Source organism: Schistocerca cancellata, chromosome 6, assembly GCF_023864275.1.
Source record: "Schistocerca cancellata isolate TAMUIC-IGC-003103 chromosome 6, iqSchCanc2.1, whole genome shotgun sequence".
Lineage (NCBI taxonomy): Eukaryota > Metazoa > Arthropoda > Insecta > Orthoptera > Acrididae > Schistocerca > Schistocerca cancellata.
In genome coordinates this window covers 292,561,213-292,586,211 of record NC_064631.1, presented here as the reverse complement: position 1 = coordinate 292,586,211, position 24,999 = coordinate 292,561,213, and the positions used below count along the sequence as shown (strand labels likewise).

Genomic DNA, 24,999 nt, shown 5'->3' with positions numbered 1-24,999 from the left:
TCCATGTCAGGGCAGCTTCCTCCGGGGTCGCTCTACCACTGATAATCTTGTGTCCATCGAGACTGGCACGTAGCAGGATGTGATGTCAGCGATAACCTGCTGGGTTACACTGCGCCGCAGCACAGAACGTTATTCGCTCTGCCAACATCGAGGAGTGCGGACGCATAGCACTGGGTCTTGCTGGGCGTTGGCTTGCTACGTTCACTTGTGTTAACGTGCCTCAGCAATGCCTCTGCGACGTCTAGGTTACCGTCGTCGCTGGCGGCGCAGTGTACCTGTGTATCAGAGCTTAAAAGCAATTGATATTACTTGGCTGGGCAGTTTAATGAACAGCAATTAATTGGAGGTCCAAATGTGTTTCGTGGACTTCGTTGAACTTTACGTGTGATGTACAAGCTGTGTTTGGAGGCTCAACATGACTTACCTTGGCTGTTGTTTGGGGCAATCATGCTGACTATCGTGGCCTTGAAGCACTTCCAGATGCCAATATTATTGCTTGGAAGACTTGGAGTATTACTGAGACTACAGGACTGTTGGCTAAACAGCCTTATGGTACATTGTTTCCCAGCATGCCATTCATTTTGTCTACGAGGAAGAAGAAGAAATTAAATGCTGATGAGTATTTGTTCATATGGGCCAAAGTCGGAAATGGCAATTGTAAAATAAATATTAATGGTGACTATATGTTGTATTATAGACAATAAAAATTCCTTATCTCCTTTTTAAGAAACTATTAACAATAATCTTTATTTGAACTGGACGTAATATCTCTGACTTGGCATTAAGCTCTTTGGCCAACATGGCAGCGCCTAAGGGCGCACGAGCCTTAGTTTTACTAGGCCCGTGATGCTGGAAATCACGTTCAAAGTCACCTTCGGCCGCTGCTTGGCCGGAAGTTGCGGTTGCTGCTGCACGCTGAGACTGGCGCGTAGCAGGATGTGATGTCAGCGATAAGCTGCTGGGTTACACTGCGCCGCAGCACGGAGCGTTATTCGTTCTGCGAACATCGAGGAGTGCGGACGCATAGCACTGGGTCTCACTGGGCGTTGGCTTGCTACATTCACGTTTCATATCAGCGCACACTCCGCTGCATAGTGAAAATCTCATTCTGGAAATAATCAGTCATAATTTTTTAAAAATCTATGTTCTTTTTTTTTAAATCCAGTTTTGTTTCTGTAAGTAAAAAAAAAAAAAAAAAACATTGTAGGTAGAAATGTTTTGGTGGTTCAGCAGGAGCAGATACTAAGAGGTAACATAATGTAAAATTAGATACTCATATCTGTAATAGTTCCTGAGATAAGGGGTCGTATAATTTTTAAAATAGTTATTTTCAGGAAACTGACTTTAAATGTTTCGTTTGCTATTAAATCGTGAATGGAGGCATGCCAGCTCCTAAAAACAGCCAGGCGCATAATCAGCATTATATGAATCCTGTTCTTGATCATCCTGCAAACCTGAAAGCTTCTTTCTTCTCCTACCTATTACTTCTTTAGTCATTTCCTCTGTTGCACACTGGGCTTTCATGATCCTAAGTTGATCCATTCGTTGGGAGGCTTGCAGTGTGTTGGCTCCTGGAGTGATACCAAGTTTCTCTAGTGCCCTAATTCTTCCCTTATCACTATCATTGAACGATGTCACAGCATCTGCATGAGCTTTGAGGTATTTGCACCATGAATCAACACCAGGTGGGCAAAGACCCTGTATAGATGTATCATCAGTGTATAATTTTTGGGAGAATGTAGCCCATACTGCTCTTTTCATCCCTTGTAAGTCAGGTGTATTGTTTCTTATTGTCGTTCTATAATGTTGCTGGAGTTCATCAATACTTTTGTCTGCAAGTCTCCCTTTACCATTCAGAGTCTCCACAAAATGCTTGTGGAATACCGCCATTTCTGTTTACACACTGCATCCAAACTTTTAACACGAACATTGATATGAATTCATGGAATAAATAGCTGAAAACCACAGCCTTCTAGATTGAATACCAGAGACAGAGATACTTACGGAAGTAAGTGCAGAATGACTGGATTTTTTTTAGACTTGCACTATTCAGTTTGAAATAATAAAAACTACGCTTTCAGTTGGAATTAATCAACAAATGACCCATCAAATTATTCAAGAGAGATAAAATATTATGAAGAGATAATAATTGGAAAAGCTCAATTTCATCATATACTTCCCTAAAGAAACTCTGCACTCAGGTCTGCCACCTAATCAAAGCTAGAATGCTGGGAATGGTATGTTTCAACTGTCGGATCACGTACCTCTCCTTTGTAGGTTTGTTCTAAGATCAGACGTCCCTATGGTACCAGACACCTGCACGTGTACGTTATATTACCTTGAATGTACTGTCTGCTGACCCAGATGCTGTTGCTGAACATTTTGCTCTGCATTGTGCTCAAGCCTCAGCATCGGAGAATTATCAGCTGTCCTTTCGTGTCCTAAAACAGCAGGTGGAGTGAAAGTAATTATCTTTCACTACTAATCACCTGGTGTCATATAATGCTTCATTCAGCAATTGGTAATTTGTCATGTCCTAGCCCACTGCCCCAGTGCCAGACTGTATCCAGAACCAAATAGTCAATAGTTAGTGGATTGTCGCCATCATTTCCTTGCCATCTTCAATCACAAGTTCCCATCGCAGTGGGGAGAAAGCATCATTGTCCCAGTGCTAAAACGAGGTAAGCACCGTCTAGAGATAGACAGTTACCGCCAAATAAATCTCACCAATATTCTCTGTAAGGTGCTTGAATGCATGGTGAGCTGACAGCAGTGTTGGCTCCTTGAATCTCGGGGTCTTCTGGCTCCATCCCAGGATGGTTTACGTAAGGCCATTCCACTGCTGATAACCTGGTTTACCTGGAGTCTGCCATCTGAACAGCTTTGCTCAACTTCAACATCTTACAGCCATCTTCTTTGACCTGCAAAAGACTTATGACACCACTTGGTGACACTATACCCTTGCTACCTTACACAAGTGCAGTCTCTGGGATCGGCTCCCAATTTGTATCCAGAACTTCCTGTTGCACTGTATGTTTCAGTTTCAAGTTTGTACTTCCCACAGTACCCCCATATCCAAGAGAGTGGGATCCCACAGGGCTCTGTACTTAGTGTTCCTCTCTATCGATGTCAAAGGTCTGCTGTGGGGTACTCAGTTTCACCCTCCTTGGATGCTGATGACTTTTGCCTCTACTATTCCTCCTCTAGTATGGGTATCACTGAACATAGACTGCAAGATGCCATTCAAAAGGTGCAGTCATGGGCCCTCATTCATAGCTTTTCATTTTCAGCTGTCAAGACTCAAGTCATGCATTTCTGTCAACATTGTACCCACAACCAGAACTTTACCTCATTGTTGTGAAGACTTGTTGCTTTCTAGGACTGGTCTTTGATTCTTGGTTGGTACAGATTCCCCATGTTCACCATCTTAAGTGGTTATGCTGACTGCACTTTAAGGCCTGATAAATCTCATCTTGATTATGAGGGTCTGTCATATGGTTCAGCATCACCCTCAGCATTGAGGATACTGGATCCAACGCACCACTGTGGGGTTCAGCTTGTGACAGGAGCCTTTGGGACTAATCCTGTGAACAGCTTACTCGTGGAGGCTGGGTCCCTCCATTATGGATCAGGCATCAACAACTTGTCGATCGTGCTACCCATGTTCACAGCTCCCCTAAGCAACCGAACTACCATCTCCTCATTCCAAACACAGAAATCCATCTCCCTCAGCGGTGACCCAGATCAGGGATTATGATCACTATTCCATTTGCTCTTCCACCTCTCTTCTGAACCCACTCACGTACACCTCCATGGTGCATTCCTGTGCCACAGCTTCATCCTGACCTACCACATGATCCGAAAGACTTGGTCCCTCCACCACCAATTTTTCTCCAACCTTGGAGCATCTCGAAGGTTGCTGGTCGTGTGGGCTTTGCTTATACCCTCACGGGACATACTGAACTGCACTCCTTGCTGGATGGCTGTAGTGTTTCCATTGCTGAGTTGGTAGCCGTCTCTCATGCTCTGAAGCATATTCATTTCTGTGTTGGTGCGTCCTTTCTCATCTGGAGCGTCTCCTTGAGCAGTTTGCAAGCTCTCGACTAGCGTTACCCTTGCTAGTTCGTGGTCATTGCTATTCAGGACTCCCTGTATGCCCTCGAGCAATGTGGACACTCGGTGACTTCCGTCTGGGCCCTGGACCACTTCAGGATACCCAGCAATGAACTCAGTGATAGCCTGGCCAAACAGGCTACCAGTAATCAGACTCCTGAGATAGGTATTTTGGAAGCAGACCTCAGATCGTATTATGCTGCCAAGTTTTAGGAATTTGGAATGGCTTACTGTGACTTCACCAAACAAACTACGGGTGATGAAGGAGACTATGAATCTCGGAAGTCATCCACGCACGCATCTTACAAGGACTGTAATGTCCTTTGCCGGCTCCACATCCACCATAATTGGTCGACTCATAGTCACCTCCTCTGTTGCAAGGACCCACCCCACTGTCGTTGTGCTTCCTGTCTGCCAGTGGTCCACATTCTGCTGGATTGTTCCAACCTATCCACCCTGCGACCCTCTCTTAATCTCCCTGACTCGATACCCCTGGTCTTAGAACATAATGCCTCAACAGCTGGCTTAGTTTTACATTTTATTTGTTAAGTAAGCTTTTGCCACTCTCTTTAAGGAAAGGCACTTAACCTTATTGGCCCATTGAGGGGTTGGCAGAACACTGTTGCCTCTTCTGCCCAGACTGGGCTGTGGCTATCTGGGCTTGGTGGTCCAACCTGGTCATCACCTTACCTGCTCTTGTACTCTTCTTCTCCCCTCTCACATGATCCATCAGACTTGTTCATCTTTTGTCTCTCTGTGCATTTTTTGACCCATCCAAGTTGCTAATCTTTTGCAGGAAATTTTTGAGTGGAGTACCTGTGGTAAGTGGTGGGGGCTGAGGGATGTATGTCCCCTCATTGCACATTGCTTTTGGGAGCTTCTGGCTGCTCACTAGATGGGGCAACTTGTCTGCCTTTCTTCATCTGTCTCCCTTCCTTGTGTTTGTCCTTTATCTCACCTTTGTTGGTGTTTCATAGACCTTTGCATTTTATTCCCCTGGCTTTTGTGTGGTAGGTTATCTCTGATCTACAGTCATGTAGATGTGTTTGTCTGAGGAAAAAGGTTGATTACCTGGTAGTTTGGTCCCTTTAATCATCCAGCCAATGAGTAACCTGTAGCTCAAGTAGAAGATAAGAATTGATAAATGAAACTTAAACTGCAAAATATATATATCTGTGTGTGTGTGTGTGTGTGTGTGTGTGTGTGTGTGTGTGTGTGTGTGTGCGCGCGCGCGCGCGTAGCATACTGTTTGTGATGATGATGATGATGATGATAATGATGATTTCCCCTCACAATTTCAGCAATTTGTTATTGCAATTTTTGGTTCCAGATCTGTTACGGAATATAAGAACACAAGTACTTATTAAGCTCATCACACCATACACACGAATTCACATCCCTTTTATCTCTAAAGAGCTGAATATTGATGCAAGTGAAGTTGAGAGCCTACTGGTGTCCTGCATTCTGGACAGGTAAGCTTACCGAAACATTACTGATAAAATCTAAAGAAATGGCATAATATGGATCTACTAAGTACCCTGTAGTAAATGTTGATCGCACCAGCAAAAGTAGATTATCATAGCAGCTCTTTTTGAGCAGACTATTTGCAACATTAACACTGAAAATATCACTACAATTTGTAAGTGCACCTAAATGTTATATTTTAGTGATTAAATGCTGCTGCATAAGTTAAAGGTAGTTAAAAGTTTAGTTTTAGTGCATCTGCAGCTGTAAGAGTGTTAGTATGTGTGTGTTTGTAGCAACAAAGTGTATTTTTTTAAAATGTTGGTTTATTTTTATGCTGGGGTAGTGAATATAACCTAACCATGTCTCAGTCTCTACCATAGTGACAGTTAAACTATGCATGCAAACACAACTTTGCTCTTCAAACATGTAGTACCTTAAATTTTAGCTTATTCTGTAATATTTAATACACTATCTGACAAAAAAATGGAGATATGCAGAAGGGGAGGAGGAAATAAATTGAAATTTCATAGGTAGAGATTGTATGTGATGGTGTTTCAGTAATAACAAAATTGAACCAAATTAACAAAGAACTTAGCAGTGGAGCCCACTTATCAGTATGAGACTGCACCCTTTCTGGCCTGGGTGCATGAACTGATTATGCTGGGAACCATGTCATATAGCTGTTGCATCCTCTCTTGAGGCAGGCTGGACCGCAATTGTTAAAATTGGTCTCGATATCCAGAACACTGACATTGGGACAAGGTTGACATCCTGACTGATGCTGCATATTTTGTCAGAGACAGTTCTGGGGATCTTGCTAACCATGGGAGTACCTCAACATCACACAGGCAGTTCATAGAGACACGTGCCATGTGTGGATGAGCATTCCCTGTTGACAACTGGCACCATGATACTGTTGCATGAGAGGTTACACTTTTATGATGCAAGGTGTCCATGACATTGAAAGGTTACTTATCTGTGAGTCCTATTCTGCACTTGGTGTATCAATGAGGAAAGTTCATTGGTTTGCTGTAAAATGAGTTTTATGGAAAATATTCCAATAACATATACCACACAACTTGTAATTAATGTGACTTTGTTCACATTTATTTTGACTATTAGCAACATGAAGACCAGTTTCGGCCCTCAAATAAAATGTTTCTCAGGCAGGCTCTTCCAACAGCCTGTTAATCTGTATGACAGTGGCAAATTACCTAAAGTGTACTTTCACATATGAAGTCTCACAGTTTAACATCAAAATTGGCTTTCAATTATGTGGTCATTGAATACAATAAACTTTCTGATCACTTATAGAAATGAACACAGACGTGACCAGAACCACTCGTACAGCTGTATCGTGGTACCAATTTCCAACAGAACAAGGAATTTAGTGACAGAATGAATCAAATTCATGATGTTTCTACGACGGCTGTTCAATAAAGAATGATCATAATTTTTTATTTTACTTATCTATCTTTTTTTTTTTTACAACATACCTTTACTCATCCTCACAATTTTGATGGTGTCTTCAAATACATGCTGGAAACCATTTTCCTTCATTCAAAATTGGCTCCACAGCCTTCACCACTGCTTCTGATGACTGATAATGCATCCCACGAAGGCGTTTCTTCATGTTAGGAAATAGAAAAAAGTCACATGAGGCTAAATCTGGACTATAGGGAGGGTGAGGGATGCACTTCACATTGATTTTTGCACGATTTCAATAACAACATTGGCAATATGTGACCGCGCATTATTGTGGTGCAGCATCCAGCCTGGTTCACGGAAATGTGGTCTTTTGTGCATGATATGAACTTGCAATGTTTTCAGGATATCCCTGTAGTATTGTCCAGTTACTGACGTGTGTGCAGATACAACAGGCTGATAAACCATTCCATGAATATCAAAGAATGAGATGACCATAACTTTCCCAGCAGAAGCAACAACTTTTGCTTTTTGGGGGGTTGGTGATGGAGATTTCCAAATTGAGCTTTGCTGTTTCCTCTCAGGATCAAAATGATGTAGCCAAGTTTCATCAGCAGTGATTACATTTGAAAGAAACTCTAACATCAGCTTTAACTGCATGCAGATCAGCACGTGAATGTTCTTTTGTTCGGGAACCAACAGTAGTGGAACCCATCGCGCACAAACACGTGTCACATGTAATTTTTTTGTCACCAATGTGTGGGTGGCACCCAATGAAATGTTCAGTATTTCAGAAAGTGTTCTTAAGGTAATTCATCGATCCTCTCTCACGATGACACCAGCAGTGTTGATGTTTTCTTCCGTTAGAGCAATAACTGGAGCACTGTGTCCACTTTCCTTTGAAATTGATTGTCTCCCTTCTTTAAACATTTTAAACTATCTTCGAGCTGTACTGTAGGGAAGAAAAGACTCAGCTGAAGATTTTTTGAGATGAAAGCAGAATTTCAAAGCCACATATTGTTCCTCACGTTTACCTCCATTGCAGTGATAGGCGATACTGAACACGTCTGACCTTGCCTGCCTCTCATAGGCGGGAACCAGGTGTCTCAACAATGAAACTACTACGGCGTGTCTGTTGCACATTAAGCTAACAGAATATCATAAGATTAAATTTCAGTGCGAGAAATTATGATAATTCTTTATTGAACAGCCCTTATACTTGATGTTGATCGACAGCGGACCATCGTGGAGATGTAGGTCAGGTCGTGTCGTGTATTGATCGGGCACGGACTAAAGATTTTTGGGTGGAGTGTGCTATTTAAGGACTTGTGTATGAATGCTTTTGGGTTTGTGAAACTACATATTTGTGTGAAGAACCTGTATGTTTGAATTGACTAATTTTGGTAAACTAAATGTCTCAACAAAGATGTGATTTACAAAGTATGTAGTGAGTTAATAAAATACAAAAGATCACTGAACTATTTTGTATGTCTATGCTGATAATTATTAATTTATAAATACAGTTGTCATATTGAAAATTATTATAATTTATGCAAGTTCTTAATTTATTAATGAAGGATGTCATTTGGTCCAGAAAAATTACAGCAGCAAAAGCATAGTGTCAAACTTTATAACTAAGCAGGTATAATGGCGCAAAAGGCAATAGTAGTTTTGTGTTTCTAAACTTCAGTACCAATTATCTTTTAAATTACGTAGTTTCAGTAAAATTAAAACATGTTATTGTAAAGTCTGGAGTCATGGATCTTCAGTGATATGTGTTGACATGTTCACTTTGAATGATTCTCAGTCAAAATTATGTATTCCATTTTGTAGTAAGATGTTCAGTAACTTTTAATCAGAATGGTTTCTAGTAAAATTAAATGTGCTATTGTAATCAGCATGTGAGTAATTGCAGCCTGAATAATGAGTTTGCATAAATTGACATGAAGTGCCATGTGATTAACATTTTGAAAGATTCAAGCATATATTACATATACATTATGTAGAAGAGTAAATTAAAAATCAGTACAACAGCAATAATTATTAGTAGTAGTGGAACAGTAGTAGCTGGTCCCAGCTTGCTATGTTGTAACATACAGTTGTGCTATCGGAGTTACCTCATCCACTACCAGTCATGACCTGAAGTCACATCCTATGGCTCCTGAGGGGGCTCATGACAGTTATGTACATGCGCGGTGAACACAGGACCCCCAGCTATTGCTGCAGTCTCTCATCTCAGACTATCTATGCTTCTTTTGTTTACTTCTCCCTAGTGGCAGCCTTTGATGTTCGCCCGGCTATCCCCCAGGTTCTGCATGTCATTTATTTTAAATAACCTTTGGACTGAAGCAATTTTTGTTCCTCTTCTGGATGGACCTTTATTCTAATTTTTTATGTAGTGTGGACAGACTGAGGAAAAACACCTTAAATAATTCCTACTGCTTGCAGTGTTATAGATCACCTGCACACAGTACCTGTGTAGTCTCGTACGCTTGAAAGACAACATGGTAGCCAATCTGATGTGGCGAGATCTTTATGTATCCGTTTGGTAGAGGCCCCAACACCACAGAAGCACACTGGTGTTCCTGAGCTACTAGGTCCCAGTGCAGGCCACGGATGAGATATGGGTCTTCCTGGGGCATCAGGACTCCCAGCAATGTCTCTTGTGCCAAATGTTCTTTACTGTGACTGGGTGGCATATGTGGGGAGAACACTTGACTGGAGCTGGTAGCATCAAGGCTGATGCGTCGCACACAATGTGTACCAAATTAAACCAAAACATTGGCCATTCTGACGTGGCCATTTCATCAGAAAGGTATAGAAATTTCAATGTGTGCAGTTACAATACTACTGATTTCCCTACTCTGGCTGCCTTGTGGGTAGGAGGAACAAGTCAAATGATTGGGATGAGACACTATATCCAGTATATGATGTATACTCAGATGGAGATACTTTTACTGTGACAAAACCATTATTTTCTATGGAACACATTGAAAATAAATTTGAAGCAGTTGAGTCTTTGGGAAAAATCCGCAATGGATCGTTATTTGTTAAAGCCTCCACTGCTGCACAGCCTGCAGCTTTTGAGGCATATGAATGAGTGGGTGATATACTAGTGACCAGTGCTCCACATAAAACTGTGAATATGGTCCAAGGAGTCATCTGCCAGAGAGACCTTACCCTCTAGACAGATGAGAAGCTAGGAGCTAATCTGGAGTGGAACTAGACATTCAGTTCTTCTGTAGTTTTAAGATGCTACTGACTTTTAAAGAAATAGTTCTATAACAGCTGTGGATAAGACAAGACACGTTTTCACATCTCCTACCAGTCAGGAACACTAATCGTTGCCAGGAAAATGTATGGTTTTTATGGTGCTGCTGATAGCTGTTAACAGAGCCCTCTGTTTTTTAAATGGGTCTTTCTTGACTGATTTTTAATACATAGTGACTCAGTGGGCAATCTCCAGGTCATTGACCGACATTACTCTTTACCCTGTGGTCTCTGCTATTCATCACTTTCCTGCTGAATTCAGTCATACTGACTGCTCGATTGTCTTTCTCAGGGTCACAAGTCATGTAGATTTTCCAGGGAATGAAGTGGCAGAGCGTTTTGCTAGAGAAGCAATCCCCCTCCCTCACTCACTTCGACAATCCCAAGTGCTGATTTTTCGGTGCAAATAAGACCTCTTTGCACTTGAAGATGGAATTACATCTGACTCTAACAATCTCTGCACCATCAAGGACTACTGCTGCGTGCCACTGCTCCTTCCATTCCTCCTGGAAGGAATCAACCATCCTGTGTTGCCTCTGCATTGGTCATACCAGGCAAACACACAGCTTTTGTTATGTAACAAGCCTTGCAGACATTGGCTCATATCCTCCCCTTCCTTCTGGACCTCAGTGCTAATCATTATGTTCTGAATTCCTTGCCTACAGTATTAGCAGGCAAATCATGGACACTTGATCTGGTTTTCCACTTTCTTTGTGAAAGTGGTTTTTATTCTCAGATGTAAGGTTTTAACCTATCTTCAGGGAGGTTGTGGTTGGGGCATCATCCCCCGCTGCATCTTGTGTCTGTGGGACCCTTCCTCCTTGACCAGTTAACTCTTTCATCCCTCTTTTACTGTGTTTTAATTGCTTTTAGATGCACTTTACCTCCTTTTCTGCTGCTTTTGTTTACCTTTTTAGGGGTAGTACTCTATTGAATAGTGGGCACTCCTTATTCCTTGACTGTAATGGATCATGGGTGGGACAGCTGTGGGTGCGACACCTCTCATTGTGCACAGAGCCACAGGGACACCCACCTGCTGCTTTGTCTACTTCTCTCATCTCGTTTTTTTTTTTTTTTATTGACCAACTCATGTCCATTGCGTTTTAGCCTTCTCATTTTTAGTGTTCTGAATCTGCTCTACAAAGCATTCTTTGCTCTGTAATTGTCTGTGACCTTCAGTGGGCTGGCAGTGGTTGGATGTGGGCGAGGTCTCTGTCTCCTTGGTCAGGTCCTGGGAGACCCCTCGGCTACTGTGACTTTGTGCCTGCATGACCCATACACTTCTCCATAAATACTAGTATTGCCTTCATTGTCTTGATTTTATAGCTCCTCTGTACTTTTGTCATCAGAACACATTCCTGGTGGACATAATTAATTTTGAAATAACTTGGATTGAGGGACTGATGACCTTCCGTTTTAGTCTCTTAAACCTCAACCAACCAATCCAAACCAATGGCTCCCAGTACCATGATGCTAGGAGTAACATCACTGTGACTCTCCAAAACATTGAAAAATGGGACCTCTCACCATGTCACTGCCATATTCATTGACAGTAGTCATACAAGTTAGCACAGTTCATCGCTAAACACAAGGCAACACCATTCATCAGTATTCCATGATTCCTGGTCACAGCACCACTCCGATAGCATAAGTTTGTGTAACTGAGTAAATGGCAGCCTATACCTGGGGGTGAAAATTCCGTAGTACAGATGTTGCTAGTCTCAGAGCAATGGTATGAGATGATGTAGAACATTGTAGGGAGTCCATTACTTGTTCTCAGAAGACAGGTTCAGATATGAAGGAATTACAATGTGATTCGTGCACAATATGGTGATCCTCCCTTCAGATGGTCAGACTTGGTTGACCGGAACCTTGTCGACATCAGGTCACTGTCACATCTGAATGCCTCACGTATCTGGATATTGCATGATTCAACTGGCTGACCAAATGGGTGCACATAATGAGACCCCTTTCAAACTCTGTCAGGTGCTGATAAATGTCTCGCACAAGTACATGGCATATATGTCCTTCACAGTGATCACTCAACAACTGACACGGACTTGTTAGCAACACTAAACACAAATAACACCAATGCACACTTTTTGCCATTCAACCTCTCATGGAGAATTGCAACTCAAATCATTTACATATGTGCTAATGATGTGTATGAAGTTACACTGATGTCTGACCATGCCTTTTGACTTCTTCACTTTTTTGTCATGTATCACATCTTGATGATTCTTCTGTAGATTACATGCCAGTAGCCTAAGCCAGTATCAGTTAATCAGGCAGGCGGTGAGACAGTTGGTCAGTCAGTTAGTTATCTGGATAATGGTTCATAGTAGTGACTTCTCACTATACTATGGAGTCAGTCAGTCTCACAATTGTAGTACACTTTGTCAGGAAAAAATGTGGCATGCCAACAGTGACTTATAAACTCTCTCTCTCTCTCCGTCCTCCTCTTTACACCCCCCCCCCCCCCTCCAACACCACACTCAAATAAACTACACATTCCACAATTTTCCTGTGGAGTAGGTGCATTTTCAAGGATGTATCAGGTATGTTTCCAGCTTGAACTTAATTTTATCATCTACGAGCCTTTTGCTCATGGCTTCACCTGTGTACTATAGTTCAATTCTTTTATCTTGGCGGCTTGCGCATGCCCGCCCAGACGCGGGAGATTGCTGCGTTGCCAGTTGCAAACGACGCACGCGCCAATAGAAGCAGCGCCATAGTATAGCATAGTTCGCAAGCTTACGTGTAGGGGGGAGTGTGCAGTTCATGAAGTAAAGCCACCACGGCCGCATTAACCCTTTCGCTGCTACAAAGACGTGCTCCCTGCATTCCGCGCTGTGCGCAATTTTGTCACTGCACTGCTCGCCTCTGCAGACACATCATGTTCCGACTGCTTTGACACTCTTATCAATCGATTCCACAAAAACTATTTGGCCCAAAAATTAGATTTTTACACATCTTCTTGACTGATACCTTCCCCCCATAAATGACTTAATTTTGTTTCGATGTTCAACGCAGTTATTATGCAGCATTAAATACAGTAAACCTTTGCACGAAATTTTGAAGAGTTTGCAGGGGTAAAAGTCCATAGAGTATACTTTCCGTTTGGTCGATTTTAGTTGCCACAATGTTGAGAATGAAATGTGGACAAGATACCTAAATTTCATATAAAATTTACTGTATAACAATAGCTCATTTAAGTACCACATAGATGTCGTATGTAATATTGAGAAATATTCCGTCTTTTGCGACTGTAACAAAAGTTTTATTTACACTGAGCACGTTTGGCTTTATTTTAAAGCACTTCAATCAATCAAAAGGAAGTAGACAAAATACATTAAACAAAACTGTGGACTTACAAAAACATTAGGACTTGAATATACCGTCTATCAGTGAAGTGCTCTGAGCTATGTCAAATATAATTTTTGTGTGTGGCACACACAAACATCATTTATTTGCTAAAACACTGATCTGCCAACACAAACGTTGAATATTGTGATACCGCAGCACAAAACTATGAAAGGTGACTTGGCAATGGAGGAGACAAAATACTGTCCACTGAAGATGCTTCAAAAGAGAGAAACGCGTCTGGTCTAAATAAGTCCCTTATTACAGATGCAGAAGAGGAATAAATTTCAGTACCATTGGTAAAACTGCGAGTGTGGAACAAAAACAAGAAAGAGAACTTGAGTACCATTGTGTATGTGCCGTACCTTTCCTTGATTGAAGTGCTTTAAAATAAAGCCAAACGCGTCTGGTGTAAATAATACTTTTATTACAGTCGCGAAAGACGGAATATTTCTCAATATTACATACGACACCTATGTTGTACTTAAATTAAATGAGATATGGTTATACAGTAAATTTTATATGAAATTTAGGTATCTTGTCCACATTTCATTCTCAACATTGTGGGAACTAAAATCGACCTTACGGAAAGTATACTCTATGGACTTTTACCTCTGCAAACTCTTCAAAATTTCGTGCAATGGTTTACTGTATTTAATACTGCATAATAACTGCGTTGAACATCGAAACAAAATTAAGTCATTTATGGGGGGAAGGTATCAGTCAAGAAGATGTGTAAAAATCTAATTTTTGGGCCAAATAGTTTTTGTGGAATCGATTGATAAGAGTGTCAAAGCAGTCGGAACACGATGTGTCTGCACAGGTGAGCAGTGCAGTGACAAAATCGCGCACTGCGCGGAATGCGGGGAGCACGTGTCTGCAGCAGCGAAAGGGTTAATGAAGAGACAAAGCACTAGAAATTTCAAAAAATTGCATTCAAACGAGTATAATTCGTGAAGTAAGGCACTTCGATATTGTTTTTAAACAATGAAAATATTAAGCACCGCTCAAGGTTTGAACTCGTAACCTTTCGCGCAGTAGCCAAACACCTTAACCGTTACGCTAACGCACCTCGTCTGACAAGAGTATGCCGCGAGGACTATAACACGTCACGCAAAATACTGACAAACACTGTGGTATGACTATGAATTACTCACGCTTCGTCGAAGTACAATAGGAAATAAACAATTACCGCTGTTCTTTATTGCGAAAAAGCGGTTCGTGAGAGTGATACAAACACCTTTCCTTGCTATCAACTGAATTAGGAGTCTTATTGCTTGTTTGGTTTAATTAATTAATAGAATATGAAGCAATTGGTATAAAGAATTCTTTTTCCAAACTTTCTATAAAAGAATGTCTGCTATCAAGACATTGCTTTTGTTCTATTACTTTATTTATGACTGAACGTTTCTAAAACTGAAGACACTCGTCCATGCTCTGCACTGCAGTCGAGATGTGGCAACGTCATTCTCTGTTCATTGGATGACTGTGTTTTGTGACGTCAGATGCGCAGAACGAACCTAAACTCGGCTGCCAACATAAATGACGCGCACTTTAGTTAAACAGTCATTGCACACAGTGCCTCCTCCTTCCCCAATTTCTGCCCATCTCCTTCTCCCGTCACTGCCAATACACTTATCCCCTGTCTGCCCACCTTGACTCCGCTGCCCTGTCTGCCAACCTTGTTCCTGCCCCCCTCCCCTTCCCCCTCTCCACCTGCTCTGCACATCTCCATCTCCCTCTCCCTCCAGATCTCTGTCAATAGTCTCCATCCATCTCCTCCTGACCCAGTCTCCTTACACCTCCTCCCTGTCCTCTCTCCATTAGTCTCCTCCTCCTCCTCCTCCTCCTCCTCCCTGTCTGTCTGTCTGTCCACTCCTCATCCATCTCGAAGTCTCACCAGCGATGCACACCTTGATGAATAGCTCTGCATAACAGATTGATAAAATAGGTGACACTACTGCAACACACCTGTCAGGGCAGGCACCCTACACGTCAAGGGCTGGGAAACCTTTTTCCATGTGATGTGTGGGCTGCGTTAGTGAAACCAGTCGATAAGACAAGCCGATACTGCTACTTCTACATGTGAAGACTGTCTTACAGGGAAGCCTATATGCAGGGGCTAAAAAAAGTGTTTGCCCAGTTCTCCACAAGTATTGGAGATCAGAGGTTATAAACACTACAGTGCCAATCCTTGTGAAGTTGCTTTTTGTGTGCCATATTTTGTTAAAATTGATCCAGAGGATTTACATCACTAGGTAGACGATCAAAAATTTTTAGGTCTGAATACCTCATTTGTTTCTGTGCCACAACAAGGCCAAGTGATAGTGTAAATAATTTCAACTTCTAGTGTTGTATTTATGAGTCTTAACAGTTATTTTGAAACGTTGATTGATTGTTGACAAAAAAACTTCATTAGAGAAAACTGTGAGGTTGTTTTTATATGCCCAACTGTATAAAGATCTGTCAACAAGGGATTCTAGGTGGACATCACATATTATCCTTATCATGGCTCCTGTGGAGCAAGCAGTTGTTCCTTGATGAACAAGCGTCGCTCACCCTCTCCGCCTCCCCCAGATATTAGTGACTCGATATAAGGAGAATAAGATGACTTTCTTACATTTTTAGCTCCAAAGTCTTCTATTACGTATAATGTAAAAGTTGATGAGCTTAGATGTTTAAAATGACCGGTAACATGTGACTACCAGTTTAGATTTATCAAGATAAACACCTAAGAATTTAGGATATTCTGGTCCATTTATTATATTATCCTAAAACTTGTTTTTTCTGATCGTGTGGTCATGCCTTACCTGCACTTACCTGTTTTTTGTTTTAATTCGTTTACAATCCATTTCCAGAGAACTGGTTGGTAATTTTCATCAAAATATTACTTACATTTTTCAGTATGGTGATTACTCCACTAGGCTTCATCAAAATACTTGAATATTGAACAGAGAGAGATACTTCTGCTTCTTGGGTATATAGGGTGTGCATAAATACAACATAAGGCTTTAATACCTTTAAAACTGTGTTAGATATTAACAAATGGTTTTCAACATATGATAACTCATAAAGTTTTGTTTCCTCATTCATACATAGCAATGTGTGCACCCTTAGTGGCATGGTTAATGTATAGTTGGAATTCCATTTCTCCCAATGCACTGTTAAAGATCTCCAGAGTGACATGTTCAAATGCATTGTGAATGCATACCTTAAAGTCTTGTAGATCCCTAACCTTGGTTCAGTACACCAGATCCTTTACAAAATCCCACAAAAAGACGTAGAGTGGTGTGAGGTCAGGGGATCGTGGCAGCTGTGGAATTGGACCATCTGGTCCAATCCATCTATCTGGAAACTGTTTCCATAAATGATATATGCCAGTAGTTGCTTGGGATGGTTCCATATCATGTTCGAAAATTTTGTTGCGCTTTGGTGCCGGACCTCACCTGTATGAACCAGGCCAAATACAGATCTGCTGTGGCTTCCACGTTTTATCAGGTTTTCGTGTTTGATTTTGCATCAAAATTGCATCACCTGGAAGGGGGGGGAATTGAGTTTTCGTGTCACATGTGGAAAACCATTTGTTAATATCTAGTATAATTATAAAGTTATCAGAGCATTAGACTTAAGTTGTAAAGCTAATTTATAGACACCCTGTTCTGTGGAAAATTATTTTTATATAACAAGGACAGAGAAGACCCAATATTGATCCCTGTGTTACACTTGCAGATATTATTCACCAATCAGAAGGTGGCCATTCATTGTGTATACTCTAGAGTTTCTCAGTGAAACACACTACACCCTTTTATCTAGATATGATGAAAATTGTTCAGCAGCAAGAGTTTTGACACTATAATGTTTGAGCTTGTCAAGTAGAGTATTGTGAACAGCACAATCAAATGTTTTGGACACATCACTGTGGACAATATTTTGTTGTTTAAATTTGTTATAATCTGGTCCATTAACTGAAAAATAGCATGCTCTGTTGAGAAACAGTTTTGAAATCCAAAATCAGACTAAATATTTAATTTTGAAAGAGGTATGTTGTGGTGGTTGCATACATAATATTGTACAATACCTGAGAGATGGTAAGTAGTGAGATTGAGTTGGTCAGTAATTATTTTTACCTGTCTTACCCTCTTTTTTGTAAAATGGTCTGCCAGTAGCATATTTCAGTCTTGAAGATTTTACTTCCATTGGGATCGACAACCTCTTAATGTTTAATAAAAGAATACATTCCAGTCGTAGGTTGTATTGTGCTTTATTAAAATCATGCTGTTAGCTAACATACAATGGAATACGATTTTTGGTTTTATGTTTGTAACATAAAGAGTGTGAAGAACACAATATTTAATACTTTATGTAGTGAATGGGCTTGACAATGGCTCACGGCCAAAATTGGCTAATAACATGATTTTAATAGTGCATAGTACAGCCCAAATCGGACAACATATTCTTTATTTATATTTCAATCTGCCTGGAAGTATCCCACAACAGTGCATATGCGACTGTATATGTTGCATGTAAGCGAAGACCAGATTTTCAGTGCATTACTTGAGCTACTGTCAATTCCGTGAGAGTTAATGGCTTTGAGGAAGTTAATTACATTGGTTCTTAATTTCTTTATCAGGCTGACGAGTACTTGTAGTTTACCTGCATGCTTGCAGTGTTGCTTTTTGTGTGTATTCTCTTTCTTTAATGCTTGCAGTGACCATGCCATTCTTCTAATGTAAGAAGTGATTATTAAATATTTGTGATACATCTCTTTCATCATCTTCTACTTTCACGGCCTTATTGGACTATTTCAGGCAATCATTTCTAGTAGTCTTCTTCAGTAGGTTTTCTTTCTGATTTGCCCAGTATCTTTTCATTCATTCTGATTTTTTTTTTGTCATTCCCTCACCTGTAAATAACCTCTTCATTATTTTCCGTCTGTCTATTTTTTGTTTAAATCATGTTTTTTATGTTTTTCAGTTTCATTAAAGTCTGTTTAGCTTTGCGAATCGCCCAGGATTAATTCTAGCTCTTTCATATCCTCCCTGGAGTCCTTTATCCATCCTACTTGTTGCTTTGTGTCCCAGTAATTCTTTATAATTTTTCTGGGTAATCAGGTTTCTGGTGTCCTCATAATGTGACCAGGAAGAGAGATCCTTTTTTTCCATATAGTATCTCTAATGGGGGCTTCAGTTCACTGGATTATCATACTATGATGCACAATTGATTAACTTACAAAACTTAGCTGGGTGTACAGTTCAAAAACCATTAAGTAAAAGTGTAAGATTGCCCAAACCAGTATCTATAGAGCACTTAAGAGAAAGTTTAAGAAATGTTAATTGGGGAGATGTGTATAATGAGCGAAATGCTAATGATAAATGCAACATATTTCTTGATGAATTTTTATCCCTTTTTGAACATTGTTGCCCCAAAAAAATTACTAAATGTAACACCAAACAGCTTTCAAAGAATTGTTGGATTACTACAGATATTAAAGTATCTTCAGAAAGAAAAAGACAACTGCATGAGACAGCAAAAATTAGTGAAGACATAGAAGTAATTTTATACTATAAAAATTATTGTAACATACTGAACTGAGAAGAGTTGTCAGCAAATTAAGAAATATGTTTATTAGAGATGAAATTAACAACTTGGGCAATGAAATCGAATCAGTATGGAATGTTGTTACAAGGGAGACCGGAAAAGTAACCACCGGATAGGTAGTATTACTATTAAAGAGAATGAGACAATCTTAACCAACAGTACACAAGTAGCTAATGTATTTAACCACCATTTATTAAGTGTAGGTGAAAAAATTTGTGAGAATAGTTCAAAAGAAAAAGCCAAGCAGTACATGGAAGAGTCAGTTTTGGGAAATCCTAGTCAGATTAATTTTCACCTAACAACCTCTTGTGAATGAAGCAAAATCATTAAATCTTTGAAAAATAAATGTTCTGTTGGAGTAGATGACATCTCTAACAAGATATCACAACAATGTGGAGCAGTTACAGCTGATGTTCTGAGTCACAAATGTAATGCATCACTAACTCAAGGTATTTTCCCAGACGGGTTAAAATATGCCATTGTCAAGCCTGTCTACAAACAAAGGACACACAACATATGTCAATAATTACCTCCCAATATCCTTGGTTACAGCATTTTCAAAAATCTGCAAGAGAGTAATGTACTCAAGAGTGGTTAGCCATCTCGACTGTAATGGGATACTTAGTAAATCACAGTTTGGATTTCAAAAATGCTGTTCCACTGTTACTACAATATACAGTTGCACTGTCCACATAATAGTCTAGAAATAGTAAACTGTCAAGAGTAGGAATTTTCTATGACTTATTCAAAGCAGTTGATTTTGTGCACCATGATATTATGTTAGAGAAATTACAATTCGATGGTATAAATGGACCAGCATGTGAGTAGTTAGTCATTCCTACACATAAGGAAGCAAGAAGTTTCTTTATATGGTTTAAATGATTTAAGGAAGTTTTCCCACTTCATCTAACTGGTTTTGATCTTGGGTCCCCCTTTTGTTCTTGATGTATGGGAATGACCGCCCTTCTTATCTGAAACAAGAAGCTAAATTAACACTGTCTGCCAACGATCATTATTAATCCAGTAAAAGAAACTCCAATAGAAAATGATACAAATAATGCCTTTGGAAAAGTTATTGATTGGTTTTCTTTGGACGGACTTGCTCTGAACTTTGAAAAAGCACAGTAGGCCTACATCCAATTTTCCACTCGAGGAGCACAGTTCCTTCAATAAATATAACACATTAGCAGAAGTCAATAGCCAGAGTAGAGCATACTAAGTTTTTGGCTGTACATGTAGATAAGAATCTTAGTTGAAAACTTCATATTTTGGGTCTCCTGAAGTGACCAGATTCAGCAACTTTTGCAATCAGAATAATTGCCAATTTTGAGGATGTAGAAATTAATAACCTAACATACTTTTCATACTTCTACTCTCTGATGTCATATGGAATAATATTGTGGGCTAGTTCAACACTTAGGCAAAAAGTATTCATTGTTCAAAAGAAAGTGGTTACAATAATATGTGGGGCTCATAGTGATACATCATGTAGGCATCTGTTTAAAAGGTTAGAAATTCTTACAACAGCCTCACAGTACATTTGTTCAGTAATGAAATTTGTTCTCAACAATATGGACCAGTTTAAAACAACAATGACATTGTGACTTCTGAAGTTTTCCCGGCGTATTTCTTCTTCTAATAATTTCCGGGTATGCAGCCGGATCCCGTCGACATTCTGCCACGATATTTCGGCCCAGAGACGTCCGGCCATCATCAGGTGAGTACACAACTACTGTACACAACTACACAGTAGTTGTGTACTCACCTGATGATGGCCGGACGTCTCTGGGCCGAAATATCGTGGCAGAATGTCGACGGGATCCGGCTGCATACCCGGAAATTATTAGAAGAACAATGACATTCATGCGTATAATACCAGAAGATAGAAAGACTTACACTATCCTCATCTTAACCTATCTTTGGCCGCTGTAAAACTTTTCGATAAATTAAGAGATGAAATAAAATGTCAGACAGACAGCAGTAATAGTTTCAAAAATAAATTGAAATCATTTCTCCTGGACATCTCCTACTGTATCACAGATGAATTCTTTAATAGGAATAAGTAAATATGTATGTATAATATATGCATTTTGTGCCACTCAAGGTAATGGGGTAGGTAATAAAAAATTTTAAGCTTCCCCCCCCCCCCCCCCTTTGATTCATGTGTGCATTTCTTATGCACTTGTCATTTCCACATCATAATCGTCACTGTGAGATTGATCAATGGAACAAGTAACTAACTACACCATATCATTTGGCACTATCCACCATTGTCCATCTTTTTGATATTTCAAATTTATGTGCGTTCTAGCTATTCTTTTCTCTGCTTTTAGGATTTTGTTGATTCTGTTTATCTAGGTAACTTTTAAAAGAGTTTGACTTCCTTATGTCACCTCTGGTTGAACCACCGCCTTTTAATGTTTTAATTTAATTTTGATTGTTAAGACATTTTTATTGTATGTAGACCATGTTAATTTTTGAGGTTTTTATCATTTTGTTAGTTATTACTTGCCATGCACGTTTCTTATCCAACTTGTATGTTAAAATTTCAGCTGCTATTTAAATTGTTTCATTATTTTCACTTTCATGTTATTTACTGTTATGTGGCCGATTATAGGTGGATCTCAGTCTTTTCAAATGATGTGCAAACTCCTGTTTCTTGTGCTGTATTTTGTAGGCTCTTTATAGTATAATGTGATTATTGATGTCTTCTTCTTAACATAATATTTTGTAAATATGTCCTCATTGTGACACATCCATCAAATGCAACAGAAAAAAATTAAAATTGCAGAATAGTTATAAAATATTCAAAAGGATATTTTATTCAAACACCAATAAAAAGTGTGATACTGTAAATTAAAAATGTAAAATGGAAAAACATCTGAGCTACGGCAATAATCCTGATTGACATCAATAAAAATAATTGCTTTTGGCCAGGTCATTTCTGATTCTTCACTTTTGTAAAGATTAAAAAAAGAAAACGGAGACTTAAAGAATTTGACATTTCCAGTGTGTTTCACAAATACCTTTACAAACATTTGTGGCATATTAGACCAAAATAAAAAAAGATCATATAGACATATCTCCAAAACTCCTCCATTTTATACACGTAATGTAATCGGAGCTTAAGGTCAATACATTAAAGGTAAAAGTCAACAGAAGTGTTAAATCACTATTTAAAATTCATTTGTGATTATCTTGTTGCAAGTCACTCCACCTGATTAAGTCATTGTACTGTCAGTGGTGATATGTTGTCATGAAGTCATTATTATATAATTTATATCTAAAAAAAATGATGTTGAGGCTTACCAAACAAAAGCGCTGGCAGGTCGATAGACACACAAACATACACACAAAATTCAAGCTTTCGCAACAAACGGTTGCTTTGTCAGGAAAGAGGGAAGGAGAGGGAAAGACGTAAGGATGTGGGTTTTAAGGGAGAGGTTAAGGAGTCATTCCAATCCCGGGAGCGGAAAGACTTACCTTAGGGGGAAAAAAGGACAGGTATACACTCTCGCGCGCGCGCTCACACACACACACACACACACACACACACACACACATCCATCCGCACATACACAGACACAAGCAGACATTGTCTGACATTTGGCATTACCCCCCAAAGGCCTCACACTTAAAGTTCCCATCTCTGGCTGCAACCCTTCTTTCCATCAGTCCCTATACCAGTTCCAAACTGAACAATCCATTGCCCTCACCCACCTAATCCTTCACCTACATATCAACTTAGCCAATCAACACACCCGTCAACTCCTATCCTTAATAAAAATCCTCAATCTTTCCTCTCCCACATCCACACCGGCTGTTCAGAGCATCCTCCTACAGGCCAACCGCAAATTAGAACAGCATGCCGCCCTCCACCTTAAAAAACTATCCAATCTCCTGGTTTCCCAAACCCAGTCTCTCCCATCTACTCAATCTCCCACTTCCAGCTCCACTCCCTCCAAAACCTCAAAATTCCAATCAACACAATCTGGAACCACAACACCCTAATTCAGTAGTTAACCTTTCCTCCAAACCAAATGTCTGCTTGTGTCTGTGTATGTGCGGATGGATATGTATGTGTGTGCGAGTGTATACCTGTCTTTTTTTTCCCCCTAAGGTAAGTCTTTCCGCTCCCGGGATTGGAATGACTCCTTACCCTCTCCCTTAAAACCCACATCCTTACGTCTTTCCCTCTCCTTCCCTCTTTCCTGACGAAGCAACCGTTTGTTGCGAAAGCTTGAATTTTGTGTGTATGTTTGTTTGTGTTTGTTTGTGTGTCTTATCGACCTGCCAGCACTTTTGTTTGGTAAGTCTCAACATCTTTGTTTTTAGATATATTTTTCCCACGTGGAATGTTTCCCTCTATTATATTTTTATATAATTTTATATTCATATACGTTTGAAATTAGTTTGTCTTGAATGTTTCCCCTGTGTAGTAGAGTTGACCTACCTGACGAATGTTCCATCTACCCAAGTTAGGATATTCATTTTGTGAGTAGGCAAATGTAAGGCCACATGAATGGTAATAAATATGTGGCTATATAAAAACGTGTTCAGGTATAAGACATCAAATGCTGCTCATAGTGGCATTGCTGGGATAGGACCCATAGCTCTGCAAAAGGTGGATTGACACAGACCTAGAGTTGCTCATATCCCTGACCAGGAAGAAAGCATTCTGCAGACTGCCTGTCAAAACAAATCCAGGTAGTGGCACATGATATATTCCATGGCATGTGATACATGTTGTACTACCATGTGGGGCAGCTGATGTATTTGAATCATCTCACACTTGTACAGGGCTCTTGCCTACCAATAATTGAACAGGAAGATTATTTTCCAGTGGCTTCTTGCAAGAGCTGCCAAATCCTTTGTATCTTCAGTCTTGTTTACAAATGAGGCAACATTTGGAAAAGATAAAATACCAAATTTTCACAAACTTTTTTTGTTGGTAGAACACATCCCATGCCATCAGTCTGTCTAGTTGTTGAGCAGCCCTGCCAGAGTGTTTCAGAACTCTGTAATTCTATCTCTGCATGTTGAGTGGTGTTTGCTGCACTCTTGATGTAAAGCAATATATCAGTTCCTGTAGATAACATATCTTCTAAGTTTGGTTAAATTTCATGCCATGTTTCCGTTTCTAGTACAGGAAATGTTGTGTTTCCAACTGAGACCTTTGGGTCCATAGTTGAAGTGTAGGAAAGCAGTCTTACTGTAGGAAATGGTCTTGTCTTCATTGTCTAGTACAATCTCTGTGTTCATGTGTAGCTCATTGTAGTCCCAGCAAGCAGCACCCTAAGTCTAATCTGTGTGTGAATGAAAGAGGTGTTATTAAGCTGATTGTGTTGTGTAGAGTTGAAGGTGATGCCATGCTCATATTCTACATCTACATGACTACTCTACTATTCACACTCAAGTGCATGGCAGAGGGATTATTGAACCACCTTCGGACTATTTCTCTACAGTTTCACTCTTGTTGGAAAAATGAACACTTAAATATTTCCATGCAAGCTCTGATTTTTCTTTTTTGTATTACAGTGGTCATTCCTCTCTATGTAGGTCGAAGTCAACGAAATGTTTTTGCATTCGGAGGAGAAAGTTCTTGATGAAAATTTTGTGGAAAGATGTTCTGTTGATGAAAAGGGGAAGGAGGTCCAGAAAACTGGAGATGGAATCCAGAAAATTTCTGTGTAACTAGGCATTTTCTGGCCATTCCCTATAATTCCCAAATTTTCGTTTGGCCTTTTAGAGTAAATGTTTGTG

At 39.9% G+C, this 24,999-nt stretch overlaps 1 protein-coding gene across 1 annotated transcript in view; it reads left to right on the top strand.

The window, feature by feature from the left end:
* The window catches only part of LOC126088580 (COP9 signalosome complex subunit 2), a 97,109-nt gene that overhangs the window by 69,466 nt on the left and 2,644 nt on the right, over nt 1-24,999 (top strand). The window contains exon 8 of the mRNA XM_049906777.1: nt 5,444-5,585. Within this exon, the coding sequence (XP_049762734.1) occupies nt 5,444-5,585 (142 nt within the window). The remainder of the gene's footprint in view (nt 1-5,443; nt 5,586-24,999) is intronic.